Here is a 22,658-nt window from a genome sequence, read left to right on the forward strand (position 1 = left end):
GGACTTCCCGAGCAATTAACAATGTTCCCCCATTTCTTTCACATGAGGAGACTGAGCCCGTGGAACGATTAAGAGAGATCCTGTCCTCCTCTCAAGCCATCAGGGGAATAACCAAAGAGTGATTGGTCGAGACGGGACTAAGCCTAGCCCCTAGGGGTAGGATTGAATTCGTGCCCAGAGTGGACTTGTTCATCTATTACAAGAACCCAACTTTTTGCAATGATATAAAGGATCAAGAGATGCCAGTTTCATGAATGATATACTCATGGACATGAGCAAAATCTACTACGATATATAAAGCCACAGTCATGGCAAATCTCAACAAGAAAACTCATCAGTAACGCGTCCTCGTCATGCTGAGAGCAATGACGAACCAATCTGTATTTGGTCCAGAGAATGAGATCGATCTAATTCGGCTTTGTGGTCCTAACCTGATCAGCTTTGAATACCCCCGACAACAACAGTAATTAAATAAATAATATATTCAATCCTGATTTGATTTGAAGAATAAACTTTTAATAATATATTTAATTAATATATAAAAGATAAATATTTAAAATATTTAATAAATATATAATTTTAATCAATATAAAATTTAATTATCTTGATATATACAAAATATTTTTAAACTAATCAAATTTATTTAATTTATTCATCGACTATTATTATAAATTGCTATTGTATGTGTGTGTATATATATATATATATATATATGTATATATATATATATATGTATATATATATATATATGTATGTATATATATATATATATATATATATATATATATATATATATATATATATGTATGTATGTATATATATATATGTATGTAGAGTAGTCAGATTTATTTTGTTAAAATATTTTATTTTTCTGAGTTACTCTGATTCTTTTTGTGAGTACTTGTCTTCCTATCTCATCTTCTTTTTGTCTTGATTTTCAACACATTATTCATTATTAAGGAAAGTTTGGGGTCATTTTTTACTTGAAGAGTTCTATGAGCATAGGAGATTCGGGTCTCCTTTTGTCTTATTCATCCAATAAGATCTTATCAGATCAACATAAACTAATTTTAATGAACTTCCTTTGTTATTTTCTTTGTCTTTGGGGTCATAAACCCCAAAGATAAACCAATTTTAATGACCCCAATGTTTCGGGGTCAGCCAAGATTGCAATATTAGCAAAATTGACTGATCTTGTTTTGTTTGAATTGGTCGGCATAACATTGAACGGATGAAATGATGTCAAACTTGTCCTCAAGGTAGAACCTAAAAGTGGGAGAAGACTTTTGATGCTGAAGAAGAATAATAATGTTGGTAATAAAATAAAAACTCAAAAATAGTGAACATAAATTTTTAGGTGATCGAGATCTCGCGTCTGTATCCATGGCTAACATTCAAAAGACTCTCTTAAGTTCAACTAAAATAAGCATAAAATCTCTTACAGATGTTTGACAGCGACTTTTAAAATTGGGAGAGAAAGATTTTGTACTAAAAAAGAATAAAAATTAGTTATAAAATAAAAAATAATAAACATAAAATTTGGGAGATTGATGTAACACTCAAAACTACTTTCTCCTGACTTAGAACCCAAGCATAATATCTTTCACAAAAACCTTGAAGAAAGATTTTTCTATCCAATCGCTCTACATTTCCCAGAGAATGTTGTGGAAACATATAAAGTGCATTTCTTCAATACTATCACAAACGTTGGTTTCTTTTCCTCCAAGCAAGTAGTTTTCTTAAAAGCTTGAGCTAATTCATATGACAAAAAACGGCAGACCCCACTCCTGGCGACGTCCCCCGCACGTGGCTAGGCTCGGTGCCCTGGGGAGGGCCATGAAGCTGACGGGCTGCGTCCGGACGTTAGCCTGACGGAGCCCACAGCCCCCTCGGTTGACCCAGCACAGTCGGACGAGACAGAAGCAGGTAACGGTTGAAGCTCGCCCATACCCTGCGACCCCCCGGTCTCCCACGCAACATCCTCGGCGATGTCGGACGCCATTAGAGATACGAACCTGACCGATGTGATGGCGCGCCCGGTAATGCCAAGTTCCCCTATAAACGTCCCCGAGCAAGAGGTCGAAGGAGGAGGAACTCACTCAGACAAAACACTCAGAGGCTCTTCTTCTGCCTCATCCACAACCCTCTCCACGTCTTCCTCTAACTTGATCGTCGGAGGGGTCGGGCCGAGCTCCCGGCCCGACCTGTGTGCAGGTGCGAGACGGTGTCGCCCCTTCCTGAAGCTGCAACGGAGCTGCCTCCCGACCCGAACCGCCGACCCGACCTGCCGAACCGACCTCCCGACCCGAACCACCGTGCTCGGACACCGGGAGACCCCGAGGGACACCGCCCGAGATCTCCACCATTCGGACCCCCGAACCAAGCCGCGACGACCCCGCGGGTCACGGCTAAGAAAAAGGTGTTTACACTAACATAATGGCGCTAGAAGGAGGGCCCGTCCGAATGTCGAACGATCAACAGGCCCGCTCCGATGAACCCCCGGCCGTCAGGCCACACCCGACCGACGCAGCGGGAGAACATCCCCTGCAGGAGGGGGTTCGAGACGAGCGCCCCGCCGCGATCTCGGAGCGCTACTGGCGACTGTTCAACGACCCGGGTCTATCGCCGCCCATCAGTAATCCCGGTGGCCCGACACCGGTCCCACCCGAAGCCTTTTACGACCTCACACACTAGGTCAGGGCTCTCACGGGAGTGATGCAGACCATCATCCCGTTGGTCTCTCATCCGACGTCTTCACACTCAACCCTACCTCCCCAACGGCAGCGGTCCGCCGCCCAGACCCACGCACCGCTTCCCGAGTCTCCCGCTTCACCTCTGGCCTAGTCGACCCAACCCGGGAGCCGAGGAGCGGGGGACCCAGCGGCGCACCCGACGCCCGAGGCCCCGCTGTTAAACTCGACGGAGGGCCTGTGGGCCCAGCTGCGCCTCGTAGGTCACCGACTGGACGAGGTGCAGCGAGAGATTCGCAGGACCAAGGGAGACCCGGGGGCCGAGCAACACCAGGGGCCCCCTTTCACCCCCGAGATTCAAGAGCAAGCGATCCCGCCGCATTTTCGGCTCCCTTCATTAGACGCCTACGATGGCGCCACCGACCCAGCTGACCACGTAGCCGCTTTTCGCGCACAGATGGCGCTGTATGGGACGTCCGACGCCCTGATGTGCAGGGCATTCCCGACAACCCTACGAGGCCCAGCCCGGGCGTGGTACAGCAATCTGAAGACCGCGTCCATCGCCTCTTTCGACCAGTTGGCCAAGGACTTCGAGCTTAACTTTCTGGCTTACGCCAAGCCGAAGCCGTCGATGGCAATGCTCCTCGGGCTCAACCAGAGGGAGGACGAGCCCCTTTCTCACTTCGTGGACCGCTTCACCATACAAATTCGCGGGTTGTCTGATGCTCACCCCTCTTTGATGATGCAGGCGTTCATGATGGGCCTGCGGCCTACCCGATTCTTTTGGTCTCTAGTGGAGCGACCCCCCGCTTCGGTACCCGAAATGTTACAACGCGCAAACCAGTTCGTCGCTGCTGAAGCATGGATGGTCGGAAGGCGCGACGAGCGCAAGAGGGTTAAGCCAGAGCAGCCCCGGCAGCCACAGCCCGCTACCTCCCGGCGTAGGGCTGGCGGACTCGACGATGCGGTACCTAGGTCCCCTCCCCCGGGCCTGAACTCCTCCCGGACTGAAATATTTCTCCACATCAAGGAGAAAGGACTTCTCAAAGATCCTCACCCCATGAATAGCCCGCGCGAACTCGCAGACCGCTCCAAATACTGTCGTTTTCACCGACAGCCCGGTCACGACACCGAACAGTGTCGAGAATTAAAAAGGCAAATTGAGGAGCTCATCCGCCGTGGGCACCTCGGCCCATATCTCCGGCGAGACAAGGAGCTCTGACCACGCCCGGAGGGTCCCATCGAGCGGCACATAGACGTCATAACCGGCGGGCTAGCGGCCGGAGGGAGCTCCGTGGCGGGCGGAAAGGCATACGCCAGGGCCTCCCGGGCTGAGGCTTCCAAACACGAAGAAGGGCCCGAAGTCACTTTCCCGACCGGGGAACCTGAGCTAGCCGAACATGATGACGCGCTGGTGATATCAGCCAGAATCGCCAACGCGCAAGTAAGAAGAATCATGGTCGACACTGGGAGCTCGACCGACATACTTTATTGGGATGCCTTCCAGAAGCTCGGCCTGGTAAGGGAGAACATGAAGCCGGTATGCTCGACGCTCACGGGGTTTACCGGTGCTTCAATCTCGTCGCTAGGAGCTGTCACCCTGCCCCTAACTTTGGGAGTTTTCCCAAAAACAAAAACGGTGATGACTTCCTTTCTAGTGGTCGACCTCCCCACGGCGTATAACGCCATCCTCGGACGACCAACCCTCAACAAGATCCGAGCCATCGTCTCGACTTACTACCAGACCCTCAAATTCCCGACCCACAATGGAGTCGGGGAAGTAGCCGGAAACTCCTGGGAGTCCAGGCGCTGCTACTTGACTGCTATGACGCTGAGTAAAAGAGCAAGGATCCAATCCCCGCTCGAGGACCCCCGAGAGGGAAAAAAGCCGGCTCCCCGCCCCGAACTAAAGGAATCCACCGTCGACTTACCGCTAATCAAAGGCAGGCCCGACCAAACAATCAAGAACGGGTCGGAATTACCCGAAGCAGAGCAACAGCAGCTCGTCGGCCTCCTGCAAGCCAACGCCGACATCTTCGCTTGGACGCCATCAGACCTAATAGGAGTCCGCCCAGAAGTCGCGCTGCACCACCTGCACATCTCGTCTGATGCCCGCCCGGTGAAACAGAGGCCCAGGCGGCAGGCCCCGGATCGGCAACTTGCCATCCGAGAAGAGGTAAACCGACTTCTGGCGGCCGGCTTCATAGAAGAAGCCAAGTACCCACAGTGGCTCTCCAATGTAGTCCTTGTCAAAAAGCCTAATGGAAGCTGGAAGATGTGCATTGACTATACCAGTCTCAACAATGCTTGTCCGAAAGATTGCTATCCCCTACCGAAGATCGACCAGCTGGTCGACGCCACAGCCGGCCACGCTCGTCTCTCGTTTATGGATGCCTTCTCGGGGTACAACCAAATCAAAATGGCGCCCGAAGACCAAGAACACACAGCCTTCCTCACCGAGCAAGGGGTATACTTTTACAAAGTCATGTCGTTCGGGCTGAAAATCGCCGGGGCCACGTACCAGAGGACGGTGAACAAAATGTTCGCCCATCAGATTGGATGAAACGTGGAGATATATGTCGACGACATGATCGTGAAAAGCCGAACAGCCGAGACTCATCCTTCCGACTTGGCTGAAACATTCAACACCCTGCGAAGGTTCGGCCTGCGCCTCAACCCTGCTAAGTGCGCCTTCGGCGTGACCTCGGGAAAATTCCTCGGATTCATCATACACGAGAGAGGGATTGACGCCAACTCGGAAAAGGTCCAGGCTATCATTGACATGCAGCCCCCACGGACGATCAGAGACCTACAACGCCTTAACGGGAGGTTAGTCGCCCTATCACGCTTCCTTTCCCGATCGGGAGACCGCTGCCTCCCCTTCTTCAAGGCCTTGAAGGATCCAAAAAACTTCCAATGGATGGCGGAATGTGAAAGGGCCCTCGAGCAGATGAAGCAACACCTGGCCAACCTCCCCCGACTCGTGTTAGTCTCCCCGGGGGAGAAATTAAGCCTCTACCTCGCCGCCTCTCAGCACGCGGTCAGCTCGGTTCTGGTCAGGGAAAACTTCGGCGACCAACTGCCGGTCTACTATGTCTGCCACATGCTAAGCAGACCAGAGGGACGCTACCCGCCAATCGAAAAGCTGGCACTGGCGCTCGTCCTGTCAGTGCGAAAGCTCCGCCCTTATTTCCAGGCCCACCCGATAGAGGTAATAACCGACCGACCGCTTCGGCTTGTTTTGTCTAAATTCGACGTTGCAGGGCGTCTCCTCAAATGGGCAGTGGAGCTAGGCGAACATGATATACGGTACATACCTCGGACCGCCATTAAAGCCCAGTCCGTAGCAGACTTTATCGCGGAGCTAACCCCGAGCACGGGCGAAGAACTCGAGCCACCGCGTGAGACGTGGACCCTCCACGTAGACGGGTCGGCCAACACGAAGGGCGCCGGCGCAGGGCTGGTGCTAGTGACACCTGACGGCCGCTCGATTGAGCGTTCCTTCCGCTTCGGATTCAGGGCCACCAATAACGAAGCAGAATACGAAGCCCTCTTGGCGGGACTACAATTGGCGCTGGAAATGCGCGTGACCGACATACGCGTCGTCACCGACTCACAGCTGGTGGCTAGGCAGCTTGACGGCGGATACGAAGCCCGAGACCCCACAATGGCGAAATATCTGGCACGGGTAAGAAACCTTGCCACCAAGTTCGCCCATTTTGAATTGTTGAATGTTCCCAGGAGCGAAAACCAGCGAGCCGACACTCTGGCAAAACTGGCATCCGGTTCGACCCCCCGTGCTCGGCCCGGGACCGAAGAGCTCCCTCACCGAGCCATAGAGATCGTCACTATGGTCACGGACGGCGGGCCGACCACTTGGGTACAGGAGATGCTACGCTTCAAGCGGGACGGGACCCTACCCAATGATGAAACAGCGGCTCGACGCTTGCGTCGGACGCAGGCATGGTACTATGAAGAAGGAGGACGGCTATACAAGCGGTCCTTCTCGCGCCCCTTGTTACGCTGCCTAGAGCCAAACGAAGCTCGGACAGTTCTGTCCGACATGCATAAAGGGGCCTGCGGGGAACACATAGGCGAACGAGCCCTGGCGCACAAGATGCTCCGACAGGGATACTACTGGCCGACCATGCGCCAGGACGCGAAAGCTTTCGTTCGGCGATGCCGCTCATGCCAGGAGCACGCCCGCACCGCCCAACGGCCGGCGGTCCTGTTCACCCCCGTCGACTGTGCTTGGCCATTCGCGCAGTGGGGGCTGGACATACTCGGGCCTCTCCCACCCGCCTCCGGCCAGCGGAAGTACATCATCGTAGGAGTGGACTACTTTACCAGGTGGATCGAAGCCGAGCCCCTAGCCACCATTACGGAGTCACAAGTAGAAAGGTTCGTGTGGAGAAACCTCATAACTCGGTTTGGCTTGCCCCAGTCCATCGTCACCGACAATGGACCTCAATTCGCCGGCAGGAGGTTCCAAGAGTTTTGCGCCGAGCACAAAATTCAGCTAAGATTCAGCTCGGTGGCTTACCCCCAGGCGAACGGGCTAGCTGAAGTAACCAACCGGTCTATCGTCGACGGTCTCAAGAAGAGGGTGTCCGCTGCCCGATCAGCTTGGATCGACGAACTCCCGAGCGTCCTGTGGGCACTGCGCACTACCCCCAAGACCCCGACCGGGGAGTCTCCCTACAGCCTCACGTTCGGGACCGAGGCCGTATTACCATCCGAAGTAGTCGTCCCAACTCCGCGGACAGCAGGCTACAGCGAAGAGGCCTCGGGTGAAGGACTCCGATCCAACCTAGATCTGCTCGAGGAAAGACGGGCCAGCGCACACCAGAAAGCTCTTTCTTACAAAAGAGCCGTAGCAAGGGTCTACAACCGGAGGGTGCGACCCCGGTCGATAACGATTGAGGACCTGGTCCTGCGCAAAATCGAGGTCAGCCACCCAACCCAAGTAAGGGGGAAACTGGCCCCGAAGTGGGAAGGACCCTATCGGGTCATCGGAGTATCCCGACCGGGGACGTTCCGACTCGCAACAATGGATGGCGACCCCGTGCTCCGGACTTGGAACATACAGAACCTTAGAAAATACTTCATCTGAAGACATGGGCACTACGCGAACACAAAAATCAGAAGAAAAGATCATCTTATTAACAAGGAGGGGATACAGAACCATAACCATGAGGAACAAAAACCAAAACTCATACAGAAAACCCCTCACACCCTCGACCTCGACCCCGACATACAAAAAACAACACTCATCACTCTTCTGGAGTCTTTGGGCGGTCGTCAAATGGCACGTCCTCCGGCATGTCCACCTCCAGATCCACGGGATGGGAGGCGAAGGGATCCCTTTCCACCTCGGAGCCCGGAGGGCATGAGCCGAAGCGACCTAGGGCGATTCTGTATCCGTACTCGTAGGATACTCGCCCCATTCGGGTCAACCCGAGCTCAAAGTTCTCGGACTTCTTGTAAGCTTCGATCGCCTCTTTATCCTTCGACGAGAGAAGGCGGACTTCCTCGGCTAGCGCGTCTGAAGCTGCGCGGGCTTCAGCCTCGGCCTTTTCCGCCCTTTTGGTAAGGCTAAGCGCCTCCGACCTCAATAGGCGCAGCTCCGCCCGATCCAAACGGAGAAACTCTTCGAGTTCCTTGACCGAACTGCCCGATTGCTCGAGCTCCGCCTTCAGGCGCGCCACCTCCTCCTCGGAGTCAGTCGCGCGCTTTTCCGCGGTCGCCACCGCCTCTGGCCCCGACCCGGCCTGAACTTCCTCTAGCTGACGGCACAGCTCGAAGTTGCGTTTGCTGAGGTTCCAGATTACCTGGCCAGCGTCGCGCACTCGGTCCATCAGCGCCGTCGAGTAGTGGAGGCCCTACCACAGAAGAAAGAGGGTCAGCGCACGGTCACAAAGACACTTGAAGTTAACAAAGCACTTACCAGTGTCAGAAACCTCCCCGCCTTGTTGAGCATAGCCTCCGAGGGCAGGGTGTATAGGTCCCGAGCCAAGTTGGGGTGGAGCACGCCTCGAAGAAAAGCAACCGAGGGATCTCCCCCGGCCCATACCTTGTCCCCCCGGGATAGCCCTTTCCAGCGGGCGACTAGCGGGTCGGAAACCTCCCCCGGAGGAAGCTCGCCCATAACCGACGACCATAGAGGCTCGTCGGCCCCCGTGCGCAGCCCGCACAGGTCGTCCACCGTAGGCAGGCTCGACCTCTTCCCGGCCGCCCCTTGGCTAGACCCGTCCACTCGGGAAGGCCCTTCATCCCGAACGGCCCGCTTTGCGCCAACAGTTGTCGAAGAGGTGGCCCCCGCCTTGGCTTTCCCGGGACCAGCTGTTTTCGCCTTCTTTGACGGGCGCCCCTCCAGGATCTCTAACGGAGCGTCCGCCGAGCCGGGCAACGGGTCGGCTGAGGGACGCGGAGAGAGAGCAGCGGACGAGCGCGGGGAAGAAGCCGATGACGAGCGGCCACCGCGGAGTGACAGAAGCTTCATTCCTACGAAAGAAACAAGCAAAGTGTCACAAACTGTGGGAACAGGCGAGACACGAAGAACACCCGCTATAAACGTACCCCCGAAAGCCGGGCTAAGACCCGCCTCGGCCAACCACTCCTCGGTCATAGCTCGGATGGCCTGAGAACCGGGAAGGATTGCCCGAAGCCTCTTCAGGTCCCGACGCTCCTCGTCGTTCAAGTCCGGGACTGTGTTATCTATTACCCTCACTGCCCATCGAACTCCGAAGCCCCAATCCCTCGACCAGCTAACATAAAAAAACCGCCCCTTCCACCCTTTGTTATTCGAAGGGGCCCCCCCGACGCGAAAGCCGGCCCGGGCTGACACGAAATAGCCCCCCGGTCCCTTAAGAAGGCGGAAACAAGAGAGAAAGAGGTTTCGGGTAGGGGTGATGTTAGCATAATAGCATTCCCCTAAGAACGCTACTAGGTAACGCCATGAGTTAGGCGCCACCTGGGAAGGCGAAACCCGCCACAGAGAAAGACAGGAGACAATGATAGGATGAAGGGGAAGGCGCAACCCAGCCTCAAGGGCATCTTGGGTCAGCGCGAAACCTCGAGGGATCGGGTCGTATGACCGCTGCCCCGGATCAGGTGCAACCAGTACAAACTCCTCCGGGATGTGATAACGTTCCCGGAGCTTTTCCAGTGACGACCCGCTCACCACCGAGTCGAGGTCGTGCGGCCACATTAGAGCCTCAAGGGCTCGCGTCGCCTCCTCGTCTGGGGAGGACGGAGGTGCGCTTTCCCGGACTCTGCCAAGGGACAAAGGCGAAGAGACAGGCGAGAGGGACATCCTTACCAGCTTTAGAACGAACAAGGGAGACGACGAGGGAGCAACCGGAGAATGACGACGTAGGAGAGGAGAAGAGAGGGTGCGACGACAGAAGGGACGACGAGGTCCGAGACTCAGCGGCAAAGATCGTGAAACGGCCAGAGTGCGCCATTTACCCAGGAAAAATCCCGCCAAAAGAGACGTCCCTTTGCCTCCCCATAGCGGCCGATAGCTCATCCGCACACTCACTCATCGCGTCATGTTAGGGAAGGCAAACGAACACCCTGTCATAAATGCGAACCCAAGGTCGCTACAGGGAAGGAATAGAGAACGGCCGCTGTGACTCCTCAACGCTGAAGAGGAACGACGATCTTTCCGCGAAGCCCGCCCAAGACGTGCTCCTCGGCCACGTGTCCCCGAGACCACCTCCTCGGCGCGGCCAGCCCGCCCGAGACGTGCTCCTCGGCCGCATGTCCCCGAGACCACCTCCTCGGCGCGGCCAGCCCGCCCGAGACGTGCTCCTCGGCCACGTGTCCCCGAGACCACCTCCTCGGCGCGGCCGGCCCGCCCGAGACGTGCTCCTCGGTCGCATGTCCCTGAGACCACCTCCTCGGCGCGGCCAGCCCGCCCGAGACGTGCTACTCGGCCACGTGTCCCCGAGACCACCTCCTCGGCGCGGCCAGCCCGCTCGAGACGTGCTCCTCGGCCGCATGTCCCCGAGACCACCTCCTCGGCGCGGCCAGCCCGCCCGAGACGTGCTCCTCGGCCACGTGTCCCCGAGACCACCTCCTCGGCGCGGCCAGCCCGCCCGAGACATGCTCCTCGGCCGCATGTCCCCGAGACCACCTCCTCGGCGCGGCCAGCCCGCCCGAGACGTGCTCCTCGGCCACGTGTCCCCGAGACCACCTCCTCGGCGCGACCGGCCCGCCCGAGACGTGCTCCTCGGCCACATGTCCCCGAGACCACCTCCTCGGCACGGCCAGCCCGCCCGAGACGTGCTCCTCGGCCACATGTCCCCGAGACCACCTCCTCGGCGCGGCCAGCCCGCCCGAGACGTGCTCCTCGGCCACGTGTCCCCGAGACCACCTCCTCGGCGCGGCCAGCCCGCCCGAGACGTGCTCCCCGGCCTCATGCCACCCAAAACGCCTCTGCCGCGCGGCCTATTCACCCTGGACATGTGCCTCAATCCTGAATCGCGGAGAGAGCCACCATTTGCCGATCAAAGCCACGCCTCGAATCCCCTCCATCCAACGCCGAGCCATGGCTTCCTTTGGGGGGGGGAATATGATATGACAAAAAACGGCAGACCCCACTCCTGGCGACGTCCCCCGCACGTGGCTAGGCTCGGTGCCCCGGGGAGGGCCATGAAGGCGACGGGCTACGTCCGGACGTCAGCCTGACGGAGCCCACAGCCCCCTCGGTTGACCCAGCACAGTCGGACGAGACAGAAGCAGGTAACGGTTGAAGCTCGCCCATACCCTGCGACCCCCCGGTCTCCCACGCAACATCCTCGGCGATGTCGAACGCCATCAGAGATACGAACCTGACCGATGTGATGGCGCGCCCGGTAATGCCAAGTTCCCCTATAAACGTCCCCGAGCAAGAGGTCGAAGGAGGAGGAACTCACTCAGACAAAACACTCAGAGGCTCTTCTTCTGCCTCATCCACAACCCTCTCCATGTCTTCCTCTAACTTGATCGTCGGAGGGGTCGGGCCGAGCTCCCGGCCCGACCTGTGTGCAGGTGCGAGATGGTGTCGCCCCTTCCTGAAGCTGCGGCGGAGCTGCCTCCCGACCCGAACCGCCGACCCGACCTGCCGAACCGACCTCCCGACCCGAACCACCGTGCTCGGACACCGGGAGACCCCGAGGGACACCGCCCGAGATCTCCGCCATTCGGACCCCCGAACCAAGCCGCGACGACCCCGCGGGTCACGGCTAAGAAAAAGGTGTTTACACTAACACTAATAATATGAAGTATTCAAACAAGAATTTTCGTCACAGATATCATAAGCAAAGCAGTCCATTCAATCATCGACCGTGATGTCTATTGATCCCATGCATGACGTTCATAATGCAGTCCATTCAAATCTCCCAACATGACCGACAACGATCATGACGTATTGGGAAGAAAATAGTTGACACTAAATTTAGATTATTACAGCAATGAAAACCAAACTTCGATCCAACTTGCTGAAGTTGCCTTGCATTTACGAAAGCGCACATGGTATTAAGAATCATAAAAGAACATAGTTGATGATAGGGATATAAAGAGGAATAACCTTTGTATATGAACAAATACTAGAAGACCATAATACGTAGTGGAATTAAATAGAAGCACAATCAAACAGAACACCAAGATATACATGGAAAATCCCTTCAATGTGAAGGGTAAAAACCACGGGGCAAACTAGAGATAATCCACTATGAGAATAATGAATATACAAATCTCAATCTCTTGCTCTAAACCCTAGCAACAACCACAAGAGAATAACTGGGATACAAGGATCACGTCACTGCCCACAATATCTAAAACCTCCCCAAGTAATCACAGCAAGAGTCTATTGTAGATTTGATCTAACCTGAGATGAGAACACTGCTAGATGATTGAGAATCCTGTGGCCCTCAAGATCTGCTTCGTTGCTGTCTTTTTATAGCCTTTTTCTGCTTCTAAAACGTAGTCACCACACCCCCTAATCTTAATTAAGATTAGATTAAGCGGGGATGTGGGCTGTGGGCTGCCCTAACCCACAGTTAACACTATATCTGAACTTTCTCGTGTTTTACTTATGTGTATTCTTTGGATTCCGGCAAAGAGCAATAAAGCTGGTCACGAAAACCATAAAGTAATTTGCTGTCTGGTACTATTGGACAAAGTTGACGCTCCAAATGTATATCTAGGATGTCTTTAGCTTCTCTCTTAAAACATTCGGTGAGATAGCTTTTTGTAGCGACAAAAGAGGTTCTAAAGTTCAGTGGGAATACTGTTCAACGTAATGATATATTAGCACCAAAGTAGATCAGGTTTTAGGGATGGCAGTACCCACAAATTTCACTCCATGCCATAAATGATCTTGATTAGCTATCTAAAGAGTCAAATCGAAGACTTCAACTCAAGACTGGCTATCTTTATCGTAACCAATTACTGCAGAAATTATTTGGATATATAGCTATTCAATCAGTTTACATCTGCTACACTGCTACTCATTTCCGAATGGTGGTTGGTATCTTTTACTGCCTCATCATTCCAAAGAATATGCCCACGAACATGAAACGAAAACCAGGAGTGAACGAACGAAACACCATCAGAAAGAATGCACATTCATCAATAATTAGAACTAACAATGTAGAGTATAATCGTACAAAACGAGATACATTCCGTTTGTCCTGTCATGTGGCAAATGAATAAATGATTCTTAATTCCAAGGTGAAAAGAATGGTACAGGCTGGAGCTTGGGACTGTAAGATCGAGAGCAATACATACATACAGACCCAAAACTCCAAAAAGTCGTATGATTTTTGCTAAGCATGAACCACCATTACCTAAGACAAACATGGAAATGTAACAGGGCAAAGAAAACACACAAACAAATGAACCGCTGCTTATCATACAAGGACCTGTCTACGAGAGAAGCTGCGCACACTAGGAACTCCCATGGGATCTAACTGATGACGTGGACTGCGCTGAGATAGATGCAGTTGGGCTGTCAGATTCTCTCTCTCTGTTGCCAAATCTTGCTTTCCCGCTTATCCTACTAATGGTCTCTTGAGCAACATCAAAGAACCAAGCATCACTTGGGAGAACACTGAATGAAGCACAGATGCTAGTTTGAAATATCCTTAATCTCATAAGGAGAAATAGGGAACCGACGCCAACTCTTCTGAAATAATATATTCAGTAGGACTGAAAGAGGTTAATACCACATCAAACGGACATACACCAATTAGTATGGTGAATATGTCTAAATCTAAGTTGCAGAAGCATGTGATTCTTTTCGAGGCACAAAATCTTTAAGAGATTAAAATGAAGAATCATTTAGTGAATGCATGATGCTGATGAACATGTCAACACCCCTGGTACCATGAAGACAAGAAATTATGTTGCTGTTAAAAGAGAAAGGGAATCGACAGATAGAGAACGAGAGAGCATTGCGATCGCAATGGACAAGTAAAAACATTCCCCATCCACTCCGTTTCCTTTATTTTTCTTCCCCCAACCATAGTTCCGTCCGGATCAAACTGTTTCCGGATCATGTTACAAAACATTGCTTAGAATAGTTCTCAGGGAATTTAGACATTAGCCTTCGAAACTGTTGGAAAAAGATTAGATATAGAGTGTTGAATCTGCGAAGATGATAAATAACATAATTTTTTTCTTTATATAAATCAAACAAGATATAATTTAACATAAAAGATAGTACAAATAATTTGACAGTGCAAACAAATTATACTAGTAATAAAATACTAAGCAAATCATAAGATAAGATTTACATAAAAAAAACCCTTAACATGAACGGAAAAAAATCACTGGTAAATCAGATCAAACTTTCATTATAAAATAATGAGATTGCAAAGTTCAAGCTCTCTAAACTGGCTGGAGGATATCAAACATCGTATGAAATTCAAGAAAAAAATTTAAATAGAAGAAGAAATCTCAAAGATCTACACCGATCAATTCAGCATGATGTATAGATTAGTATACTAGAAAATCATAACAATTAGAACCAATTTCAATAACCAATCATCCAATTTTTCTTCTCCCCATATAAAAGCTTCTTTTATTCCCTGTGATGGTCACCTTATAGATTTTTCTCATCTACTTCATATAAGATTAAGGTTAGGGTTTTTAATTAACCATCATAGGTCCCACCATTTAAGTCATGAGCGGGACTACCTAACAAATATCTCTCCCACGCCCATGTGGGAAGAGCTTTCGTCCCAAATATCTCTTTGCAAACAATTATTTTTTCTAAGGGTAATAATTTAGCCATCATATTTGATTAGTTTTTATTAGTATCGATTTTCTCAAGATGTGATAATTTAATCTCCAGTATATGTTGAATCCAATAATACCATAGCATATATCAAACTATTAGCTACCGAGGCATAAGGTACTTTATTCATATCTTCTTTATATTTCTTATAGGATACTATTTCAAACTCAACTTGAAATGACCTACAAGTAAATAGCAAATGGGTTTTGACTTACTCGTATTACATCTGTCAAGAATCTTTTGGATATATCTCTCCTGAGATAACCAAAGTTTATCATTCTTCTCATCATGAATAATCCTTATTTCAAGAATATGCTTAGCTAGACCGAAGTCTTTTATAGTAAAAGTCTTGCTCAACTCTCCTTTTAGATTTGTAATTTTCTTAATATCATGACCAACAATTAATATGTCATTTGCATATAGCAAGAGAATAATAAAATCATTATCAGAAAAATATCTCACATAAACATAGTAATTAGAAGTATTTGTGTCATACCCATGATTTGTTATAAAAGAATCAAACCTTTTATATCACTATCTTGGTGCTTTCTTGAGACCATACGACTTGCAAGTTATTGTAAAATAATCGAACAAGTCTAGGATAAATGAGTTCATTTATTTGGAGGATTGGAATAACATATAAGTTGGCAAACTATTGAATTGGTTCTAAATTACCTAATTCTTCTAGATCTACATATTTTCCCTTTTATGAACACTTCTAGATTCAAAGGTTGGGAATTTAAGGGCATGTTGAGGTGAATCAAAGAGTGTGGAATCATAGGTTTCATCTACTCTCCTATTTCCTTTGTCCCTTAAGAATATTCTAGATGACATAGAACTACATATTATTAATGAGGAAACTATAAGAAGCAAGATCTAAAAATTTGAGAGAAAAGTTTTTGAGGATTACCCTTATAGTAATCTCTTGAAAAGTTGAGATTGATCTTTAGATTCGTAAGAGATGAGGGTTTTCTTAAGTTTCTAGAGGAAGAGCAAGGAGAATGAGAGGTGGAGAAGGGTTTAGAGGTGTAGGAAAGAGATCTAGGAAGGCTTGGAGGTGGTTCTACCGTTGGCCCTAAAAGCCCTTTTATAGGGCAGAGTTGCAGGCAATGCTGTACCACCACTGGTGCACTATTTTTCTCAATCTATTTGTTTTCTTTGTCTAGCATCATTACTTTTCTTTTAAGATACAACAAGAAAGTACTCTTGCCTCCTTTCCTAAGCAAGATCACAGTCATTTTGTGGTGCAAACGCTTATTTGTATAAATATCATATCAAATCATTTCGAAGTTTTAACTTTCGTAAGAATATGATCAGTTCAAACATATCAATGATCAGTTCAAACAAATGATCCATGGATCAGATCTCTAGTTTTGTGAATTACAAAGAGAGGGAACAAGAGTAAACAATCTCGAAAAAGAGGACTCAATTTTCAAAAGTCGAGAAATCCTGAAAATATAAAAGAGGAACTCATGCATAAGAGTTCTCAAGTTTTTGAGAAATCAAGATCAAACATTTATCACATAACTCCAGAACATAAGATTTCAAATAATCATTGTATCATTAAGTCTACAAGCATGATCTCATTGAATATAAAGTGTCTTCAATCATTTTGTGACTAATAGTTCTAATTCTAATGATCTTTCTTTTATTGTTTTGACTAGAGAATTTTATGGTGTATTTTGGATCTCGATCATAAGCCTTGAGCATCTACTATCAAAATATTATTTTTGCTCCTAGCTTATGATGGTAGACATTTCTATAAGAAATAGTGATTTTTAGACAACCACTTGACCTTAGATGCCTCGTAAATCGATCTACTCAACTTATTATGTTGCATTGAGTCATTTGAGGTTCCTTTAGGAATCCAAATCAATTTATATGGATTATATCTCTTAAATGGATATTTATAAGCAATATGTCCGAGTTTGCAACAAAAGTTGCATTTAGTGCGGAGTGATACATGCAAGGTAGAGCCTTTAATAAAGGTGGTTGGATTTTGGTGAGAGCTACTCACAAATCCGATTCTGTCTCTTCTATGAATGTGACCCTTATTGGCAAGGATCATGTTTAAGGACTTGCTACCAACCTTAAATTTTTCTATAGTTTCTTTGAGTAGCAACTTTTCCTTCTCAAGTGCCTCTAAGTGTTCACACTTAGTGCATGGAGGTAAAGAATGATTATCACGCTTAAATTTTTTAAAATCAATAGTTAAAAGGGCATGCTCCTTTTTTAAAGAATTATACTTTTTACTCAATATTCTACATTCATCAAACAATTCATGAAAAGCACTTAAAAGCTTATTGAAAGATAAATTTGCATATAATAAACTACTTACCTCATCTCTGATACCCATTAGTGCGTAGTTGGCAATCTCCTTGTTGCTTTGTTCTTCACCTTCGGAATCGCTTGAATCATCCCACGTTGCTTTGAGCATCTTCTTCTTCTTTGGTTGTTTCTTCTTCATTTTTGGACATTCGCTTTTGAAATATCCTGGCTTCTTGCATTCGTAGCATATAACTTGTTCTTTCTTATGTTTAATTTTGGTTTTAGTGTCATTTTTAGATTTATTTTTTTTTATAAATTTTTTGAACTTTCTTGTCAAGAGTGCCAAGTCATCATTATAGTCCTCATCACTTGAATTTTGTTTCAAGTGGTCTTCATGAGTTCTTAGTGTCATATCCTTCTTGTTCTTTGGAAAGTTATTCTCAAGCTCTTCATGAGCATTGCAAGTCATTTCATAGGTTATCAAAGACCCAAGTTCTTCGAGCAGAAAGTTGTTTAAGTCCTTGGCTTCTTGAATTGCCGTTACTTTAAGATCCCAACTTTTTGGGAGGGATCTTAATATTTTGTTAACAAGAAAAACTTTTAGTAAGTTATTTTAGACTATTGACGACATCCGTAAATCGAGTGTATATGTCTCCAATGGTCTCACTTGGTTTCATCCGAAACAACTCATAAGTATGGACTAAAAGATTAATTTTGGACTCATTTACTCTACTAGTGCTCTCATGAGTGATTTCAAGTGTATGTCAAATACTGAAATTTGTTTCATAAATAAACACTCGATTGAACTCATTTTTATCTAAAGTACAAAACAAGGCATTTATACCATTGGTATTTAAAGCGAAAGTCTTCTTCTCAAACTCATTCTAATCATTCATTGGAAGAGAAAATTTTTGAAAACCATTTTCCATAATATTCTATAACTTAAAATCCATAGAAATTAGAAAAATCCTCATTCTAGTTTTCCAATATGTGTAATCCGTCCCATTGAACATGGGTGGACGTGTGATTGGGTGACCCTCCTTGATTGTCGACAAATGTCATCTCTCTTGGGTTTCAAACCAAAATAAGAGTGAAATCGCTCTGATACCAATTGTTAGGATCAAGAATGACACTAAGACGGGGGGGCGTGGGGTGGGGGTGAATTAGTACAGCGAAAAAATTACGTCAATTTGAAAATCTTCATACAATAAAATTCGATTTTGACAAAAATCGTTTCATTTTTCTTGAATGAGTAGAGAAGAGGGGATTGGATAGTTTATAATAAAATAAAGTTGAATGCAATAAAGAGATTAAGCAGTAAGGAATAAACACGCCGGAATTTATAGTGGTTCGGTCATTGTGACCTACATCCACTTCCGATTCCTCGTCCGTTAAGGTCACTAGTGTCCACTAATGGTCTTCCTTCAATACCTCTTTACAGTGCTTTCTCCTTTTTATGGGTTTAGAAAATAACTCTAGCAAGCCTCACACCTCTTCTTGGATGATTACAAAGCTAAAGAGAGGGAGGAGGAGGACTCTTCTAACTTTTATAACACTTTTAACACCCAACATTTAGAGTTTTTTTCACACTTTGATTGCACTTTGTTACCCTTTCATGCAAAAAAGGGTGGGGTATTTATAGGCCCCAGTGACTTCAAAATTAGAGCCAAAAAGTGTCTCATCCTAGATTTCCAAGGTACTAGGCGATACCACCATCTGGCACTCTAATATTGGGCGGTACCACTACCTGATAAAGTCTCGGATACTGAGTTCTAGCGGTACCACCGCCTAGCAGTAATAACTACTAACGGTACCATTGCTCAGTATGGGCGGTACCACCGCCTAGAACACTTGGGAGACCATTCCCTAGGTGGTTCCACCGCCCCAGTCTGGTGGTGCCACCGCCAAACATGGTCCAGCAACTTGGTTGGGCCTTCAATTCGGCCCAAACCAATCTAATTACATGCCCAATTGGCCCTTAATATGGATAATGGGATTACCTCATAAACCTAACCCTAATTATGTGCTAACTATGATTTTTAAGGCGTACACTAAAGAAAATAAGCCCGGTAAGTCTAGATTTCTTCCGACGAACTTCCGGTGATCTTCCGGTAGACTACCAACGATCTCTCGTTAATTTTCTAGCGGACTTCCGGCAAGCTCCTGGACTTCATGACGATCTTCTTGGTAAGTTCCAACGAGCTTTTTCTTGGCCAATTCTAGCAGCATTTCCGACGAACCTCCGAACTTCTGACAAACTCTTGAACTCCCAATGAAATCTCGATCTTGACTCCGGCATTTCATTTTGTTTTATGCCTTGATCGCTATCATAGTTAATCCTACACACTTTTCTCAACCTATAAATTTGATCAAATAATTTACCAATTGATTTCATCATCAAAATTCGAGATTCAATAATTTTAAGTAGAATTATTAAGAGCTACCAACAAAGTTTTCCAACTGTTAGGTAGGGTGCCAAGGAGAATACAAGTCTCAACTTATTTGTCAATAAAACTTTTAGGTTATTTGGCAAGGAGAATTCATGTGCCCAGTCATACGACTTATATGCTTATATCTCAAATAAACAAGTCTTTTAACCAAGAAAATTTTATTCGGTGAGGTTTTTCTCTTATACAAGTTTATTAATTTATCCGCAAAGAATATATATTTATTTCGTGAGATACATAATAGAATACACTATTACAAATCCATTGTCTATTTAAACTAATAGATTTTCTATTCGTCCATTCTCACTCTTTGTCTGTTCTGTCGCTTGGTTTGGTCTCCAGCCCTTCAATATAATCATAAAAATTTTTACAAAATAAGATATTCTCCATCCTAGGTTTCTAGATAAAATAATTAGTTCCTGTTAATTTGAACACAGTGTTACCTGAATCCTCCATTTGATTCACATAAAAACAATCCAAAGAAGTTCGCTATGATACCATCTTATTAGAAAATGATTAGATATGGAGTTCTAAATCTACGAAAGCGACAAACACTAGACTCTTTCTTTTTCCTCTTTTTGTGAATCAAACAAGATATAACTTAACAAAAATATATTGCAAACAATCTAACAATATAAATCGATCAGATTAATAACAGAATACTAAGCAAATCACAAGACAATTGTTACGTGAAAAAACCCTTCAACTTTGAGGAAAAAAAAAAACATGAACAAACTAGATCAAATATCCACTTTAAAATAACGGGATTATAAAATTTATGCTCTTTGGATTGACTAGAGGATATCAAATATCATATAAAAGTATAAAATCTAAGCACTCGGATGAGTTTCAAAAAATAGGGAGAAAAAATAAATAGAGGAAGAAATCACATATATATATATATATATATATATATATATATATATATATGGATCAATTCAGAGAGTATGGTGTATAGATCAGCATCCCAAAAAATCATAACAATTGAAATCAATTTCATTAATCAATTTTTTAATCTTTCTTCTCCCTAGATGAAATTACCTTTTCTTTCCTATAATAATCACCTTTTAAGTTTTTTTCATCTAACTCATATAAGATTAGGATTAGAATTAACCGCTAAAGATCTCACCACTTAGGTCAAGGACGGGCAGAACTACCTAACAGAAACCATCAAGAAAATTAAGAGTGCATCATAAACAGGTTCTTCTTCAACTAAACAAAATATCGGCAATAGAAGATCACTTAAAGATGTCAATCTAAACAAACAATTTTACAAAGACTGCTGTTACCTGACACAATTTTGCATGTCTTGATATCTCCTCTTAATCAGTGTAGGATACTTTGTTGGATTTCCATTGGGGAAGGATTGGCTAGCTAGTAGATACTCGTAAGAGCAAGCTAGTCAACAAGCAACTGAAAGATCACAAATATTCTTTGGAACCAAGTAAATGATAATGCATACTCTTAAAAGTTAGTAGTAATGGTGCAAAAGACATTTGTTGGTATCTAAATAATTCACATAGTGCCCTTAAAAACATTCAATCTTGTCAATGGAGATTACTTGGATGACAAGGCTAGCATTGGGTTAAGTAACGAAGTCTTAGGTCGCCTATGGCCGTGTACAGTGCTTGTTGTATAAGATATATCACGTGTAAGCAATGGTTCATCTTTACATGAATAGATATATTTTATAGTGGTTGCTATTCTGCCACATAATGAACATTGAGAAGATTTTTGTTCGATGTATGAAAGGTTTGATATTTTCTCGATATGATGTTGCTGTTTGCATGTTACATTATGCTTAAGGGGATCGGTCTATTTTCTTCTTGCCCGACCTAGCTACTAAATCAAGAGGACTCCAACCTCTTGTAAAAGTTAGAAAATGAGATTTTTCTTTATTTATTTAAGGAATGGGTGATCAATCAATCTGAATTAGTTCACTTGAAAGTTTTCTAATGCCACCCCGATATTGCATGGGTTCGAAAATGAGAAATTTCATCGGATTGTTCTTGCCCTGTCCGAGTCCACTACCATACTTCAATGAGTGAGTAATAGCTCATTAAAACAAGTCTCGATCCTTCACCTCATGGTAAGGTGTCAGAGCCTTTTCCTTCTCCAAACTTGCCCTTTGAGACTCTTTTTTTTTCCTTTCAGGATCTCTAGGGCAGTATACTTCAAGGGAACACTCAACACTGCAATAAAGAAGAAGACGTTGACCTCCCGCCCCTCTCCACAGGCATAGAGGGAAGAGTAGGTCCAGTGCGAGCATTCTCACCTAATTATGGATTCCTAGCCCTTTAGTGGTCCTCAAGTCGAACATAAGTGCCTGGCAGTGCTCTCATCATTGAGCTAGTGACATCAAAGTGAGGAGGCAGAACCCTATGGTGAACGTTATGATACTTCCTGATCCAAACTATGGGAGAGGCCTCAATGAGAGCTGACTCTTAGTGCTTGGGCAAGAGTCGATGGGATGATTGTTGTCCCCCACAACAACAATAGTAGCACCAATAGAGGTTGCAATCCCCACCAAGGGGATCGACTGACCCTTCGGTCCCTCCTCAGCCTTTGATGCATATGAGATTCTAAAAAGATATGATGGAACTCATACCGCTATGAGTTAGCCACGGGGTAGCCGGAGGGTGAAGGTGTGGTTTCATTGACTTGGAACATCACATGCAACAATTGACCCTCGGAGGTTCCCTTGTAGGTGGCCCAGTGAAACTAGGTTATGCTTCACCCAAGGCTAACCAAGGGCCTATACTTGAGGTCCACAAAGGACCTCTAGTTGACGTGCACAAGCATATTGTCTTCACAAGTATCAAGTCACTAGCTGGTTTGTTCTATGCATTTTTAGTATTGCTCATTCTGAATTTTTCTTTCTTGTGTAGAATCATCATGTTATGATGACAATGATTGACCGAGCTCATGACTCGTCAATCACCCTAGATTGACTCTTCCATGAAAATG

At 46.6% G+C, this 22,658-nt stretch overlaps 3 protein-coding genes across 3 annotated transcripts; all 3 read left to right on the forward strand.

The window, feature by feature from the left end:
• The first annotated feature begins 2,436 nt into the window (after nt 1–2,436).
• LOC103981899 (uncharacterized) lies at nt 2,437–3,912 on the forward strand. The gene is made up of 2 exons (XM_009398657.1): nt 2,437–2,658; nt 2,845–3,912. The coding sequence occupies exons 1-2, from the start codon at nt 2,437–2,439 to the stop codon at nt 3,910–3,912; spliced, it is 1,290 nt and encodes a 429-aa protein (XP_009396932.1).
• Nucleotides 3,913–4,146: 234 nt separating this feature from the next.
• On the forward strand, nt 4,147–5,253 carry LOC135672120 (uncharacterized). Its single transcript, XM_065180572.1, has 2 exons — nt 4,147–4,866; nt 4,948–5,253. Exons 1-2 carry the CDS (start codon nt 4,147–4,149, stop codon nt 5,251–5,253), a joined length of 1,026 nt encoding a protein of 341 aa, XP_065036644.1.
• A 24-nt stretch (nt 5,254–5,277) lies between these two features.
• On the forward strand, nt 5,278–7,803 carry LOC135672121 (uncharacterized). Its single transcript, XM_065180573.1, has 3 exons — nt 5,278–6,920; nt 7,041–7,638; nt 7,780–7,803. Exons 1-3 carry the CDS (start codon nt 5,278–5,280, stop codon nt 7,801–7,803), a joined length of 2,265 nt encoding a protein of 754 aa, XP_065036645.1.
• Nucleotides 7,804–22,658: the final 14,855 nt, after the last annotated feature.

This window comes from Musa acuminata, chromosome BXJ1-4 (genome assembly GCF_036884655.1).
Source record: "Musa acuminata AAA Group cultivar baxijiao chromosome BXJ1-4, Cavendish_Baxijiao_AAA, whole genome shotgun sequence".
NCBI classification, from domain to species: domain Eukaryota; kingdom Viridiplantae; phylum Streptophyta; class Magnoliopsida; order Zingiberales; family Musaceae; genus Musa; species Musa acuminata.